We start from the raw sequence: 3137 nt of genomic DNA on the forward strand, positions 1-3137 counted from the left end.
CGCCGCGTCCGAGCAAGAGCGCGACCAGCGTTGTGTTGTCCTTCTCCACTGCAACGTGCAATGCCGTTTTCTGTGCCCACAACGTAGAGATAAGACACCATCAGGGCCCACGATTGGGGAGGGGGGACGAAGGTCAAAGGGAAGGGTACGTTTCCCACAGCCTTGTTCTGCCAGTTGATGTTGATCCCATCCCGCTCGAGCAGTGCCATTACCTTGGAGATGTTGGTCTCGTGCACTGCCCAAAACAGGGCCTACCTCACCACGCCAGCAGTCACGGCGTTTGCTCACTTGTACATTTTCATTTTGCATCTCAATTGGGAAGATGGAGCGTACGTATTCGAGTAGGCTTTCCTCTTCCACGAATTCGGTTTCATCTTCAGAGCCTACGCTGGTGGTGCGTCGTGGCGACTTTGTTCGCCTCGGCTCACCCCTCGTCCCTTCCATGCGGTCTTGAAGAGATAAATAAAGAGACATCGATTTAGAAGTAAACAAAAGACAAACAAACAAATAAATAATAACACTAAGATGGAAGGACGCAACACCGTGAGTGCCTACTACGAAGCGGCCGCCGAGGCAAGGACTGGGTCGGGCGACGTGCCGCAGCAGGGCGGGTCACGGCGAGAGTTCGAGGCGAGTCTGGCGTCATCTAGCCTTGACGATTTGATGGGCAGCCTCGCTCACATTCGAGAAGCGAGCAACACCTACTTTGGCGAGCTACTGGCGGCTGAAAAGGAGCGTATGCGCGAGCAGGCCAAGAAGCCCAAGGCCTAGGGGTGATCAAGTTTTGATTGATGTTGTGCTGTGTACAAAACGGAGCTCCGTCAGCTCCCTAACTGCGTTGTCCTCTTCTTCCTCCCGTTCCAACAAAGTTACTCTACAAACCATTCGCGCTTCTCCTTCCTCCATGATCGCGGTCCTCTTCGTCGTCTTAGAAGAGGACGCACAACTTCTTCTTGCCCCCGCTGAGGCCGCCCTTGCCGTCCTTGGAGAACTTCTCGAAGCCCTCGGCTTCTCGAATCCTCCTCACGAGGCAGAAGAAGGACTCCTCCACGTTGGTCTTCGTCTTGGCCGACGCCTCGAAGAAGGCGCAGTTCCACTGATCGGCCAGCTGCTTGCCCTCCTTCTGCGGCACCTCCCTCTTCTCCTCCAGATCGGCCTTGTTGCCCACCAGCACTGAGCATCAAAGAAGAAGAGTGAATGTTAGAGAGAGGGGACGACAGGCGATCCTCGAAAGTGAAGAGGCGGCGCGTACCCATGGGCGGCGCATCCGCTTCGGGCACATCCCTCACCATCAGGATCTGGGAGCGAAGGTTGGACACCTGAAGGGAAGAGAATAGAGGGGAGGTGGGCATTCAGGAACTGTTCTGGCAGCTGCCCCATAGGCCGGACGAAGCGGGGGGCACGTGCATACCTCAGCGAATGTGCTCTTGTCGGTAATACTGTACATGATGATGTAGCCCTCGCCGCTACGAATCCACTGACTGCGCAGAGCCTGCACGCCGTTTCGTGTCAGAGAGCGCGCGCTAGGGGGATTACACTGTGAGGCCTTAGGGACGGGAAGGCAGAAAGTACACTGTAGTCGTCTTGACCGGCCGTGTCCAGGATATCGAGGATACAGGCGTGGTCATCGACCACCACTTGGCGCTGGTAGCTCGACTCGATCGCTATCGAATCAACACCACAGGAACAATGAGACGAGTTGCGGGTTTAAAAAACACGCGTGGCTCGAGTTTAGGTTGGTGGATTTGGGAAGTAGGGAGGGAAGTACTGGGGTCATAGTACTCCACGAAGTGCGACGAAGTCATCTGCACAGTAAGAGCTGGAACGAGAAGAAGAAAGAAAAAGAGAAGAGGGGGGTGAGATCAAAAGAACGAAGAGCGAAGAACGAACTCATCTCTCACTTTACCTGTTTTGCCCACGCCACCTGACCCGAGAACTGTAATCTTGTATTCGGTCTTTCGGAACGTCATTGTCTTTCGATGTTGAAATGGAGCAGATGAGCGCAACTGAAGATTTCGGCCGACAATACAGCACCAGCACCACCAAGTGTTAGCTGTCCGAGCACCGTCACTCTTGGCGAATTCAGCAAAGAGAGATACGGTCGACAGGCGCGAAATTTATGGGCTTCAATTTGGTGCGGCTTTTATTTGGGCGCGAAACCATTTTGATGGTGAGATGCCGGCGTTGTGTAGCAAGAAGGATGCGGTGGGTTGAGACAGACAAACGAAGAGCCTCTGACACCGGATGAGAAGGCGCGGTAGTAGACGAGTGGAGAGGATTGATTCGGATGCGGATCCGCATGACGCGCGTAGCGATTTAGAAGAAGACAATTCGTCCTCTGCCTCGGCTGAGGAATCTTCAAATTCTGGCTCGATAGATGAATACGATCTCGATCGCTACCTTGCTCATGAGCGACAGGAGGGTCTCCAGTTAACCTCTTGCCTGGCACGCTTGCAAGGTGCCCGTTTCGGTGAGTGCGGGCGGATCTTGCGAGATGCGCAGGTATGCAACCGCTTGTAGTAACATAGCCTTTCGCGTGCTCGGCCCTGAACGTGTTTCTTTCCGACCGACAGCACGCCAAGCCCTTAAGAGTTCAACCAACTACAAGGAAGCGGAAGCGAGCACGCGACGCGAACGAACGGAAGTACAGAAAGAAGAAGACGAAGGCCCTGCCGTCATCAGTAGAGGTACAGTCAGATCTACGACGGAAGCGCGTCTTGGCCGAGGCACAGGCAACAAATGGTATGGAGTCGGGGAACGAAGAAGAGCGCTTCCGAAGTACTACTCGCGAGACCTCTCGCTCTGAGCGTCGGCGAGTGAACAAGAAGCGGGTCCGCGCCGAGGCGGATGGCCAGAACACGTCCGAAGAGGAGAATGCAAGCAACAACGGAACGTGGCCGAGCAGTCAACTCAGAGACGGAAACGCGGATTATGGAGACCTGTGGGATGAGGAGTCCTTGCTCACCGCTCCGCCACGGGTATGCGCATGTTCACAATCGTTACTCTCTCTACGGCTGACACATGCGGACATGTATGGCCATGCTCTACTATCAAGGCCGGCTTGTGCTGGGAAGACATTCCGATTGAAGACGACGATGCCGCTCCACCATCAGCCGAACACAGGTACAACCGGCGTT

General features: G+C 54.8%; 4 protein-coding genes across 4 annotated transcripts in view; 2 read left to right on the forward strand and 2 right to left on the reverse strand.

Moving 5' to 3' along the window:
* Position 1: 1 nt before the first annotated feature.
* ACA1_331090 (uncharacterized protein) lies at positions 2-444 on the reverse strand (the record flags this gene model as incomplete). The annotated part of the gene is made up of 3 exons (XM_004338061.1): positions 2-70; positions 150-251; positions 334-444. Coding segments are annotated over 3 exons (282 nt in total), but the record flags the coding sequence as incomplete, so codon positions are not given.
* An 81-nt stretch (positions 445-525) lies between these two features.
* On the forward strand, positions 526-771 carry ACA1_331100 (uncharacterized protein; the record flags this gene model as incomplete). Its single annotated transcript, XM_004338062.1, has 1 exon — positions 526-771. One exon carries the CDS (start codon positions 526-528, stop codon positions 769-771), a length of 246 nt encoding a protein of 81 aa, XP_004338110.1.
* Positions 772-928: 157 nt separating this feature from the next.
* On the reverse strand, positions 929-1970 carry ACA1_331110 (RAP1A, member of RAS oncogene family; the record flags this gene model as incomplete). Its single annotated transcript, XM_004338063.1, has 6 exons — positions 929-1173; positions 1253-1319; positions 1412-1492; positions 1573-1664; positions 1769-1819; positions 1907-1970. The coding sequence occupies 6 exons, from the start codon at positions 1968-1970 to the stop codon at positions 929-931; spliced, it is 600 nt and encodes a 199-aa protein (XP_004338111.1).
* A 1125-nt stretch (positions 1971-3095) lies between these two features.
* The window catches only part of ACA1_331120 (Mitochondrial carrier protein), a gene marked incomplete at both ends in the record, with an annotated part of 1658 nt that continues 1616 nt past the window's right edge, over positions 3096-3137 (forward strand). The window contains one exon of the mRNA XM_004338064.1: positions 3096-3123. Within this exon, the coding sequence (XP_004338112.1) occupies positions 3096-3123 (28 nt within the window). The remainder of the gene's footprint in view (positions 3124-3137) is intronic.

The sequence above is a fragment of the Acanthamoeba castellanii genome (genome assembly GCF_000313135.1).
Source record: "Acanthamoeba castellanii str. Neff unplaced genomic scaffold scf7180000084575, whole genome shotgun sequence".
Taxonomy (NCBI): domain Eukaryota; phylum Discosea; order Longamoebia; family Acanthamoebidae; genus Acanthamoeba; species Acanthamoeba castellanii.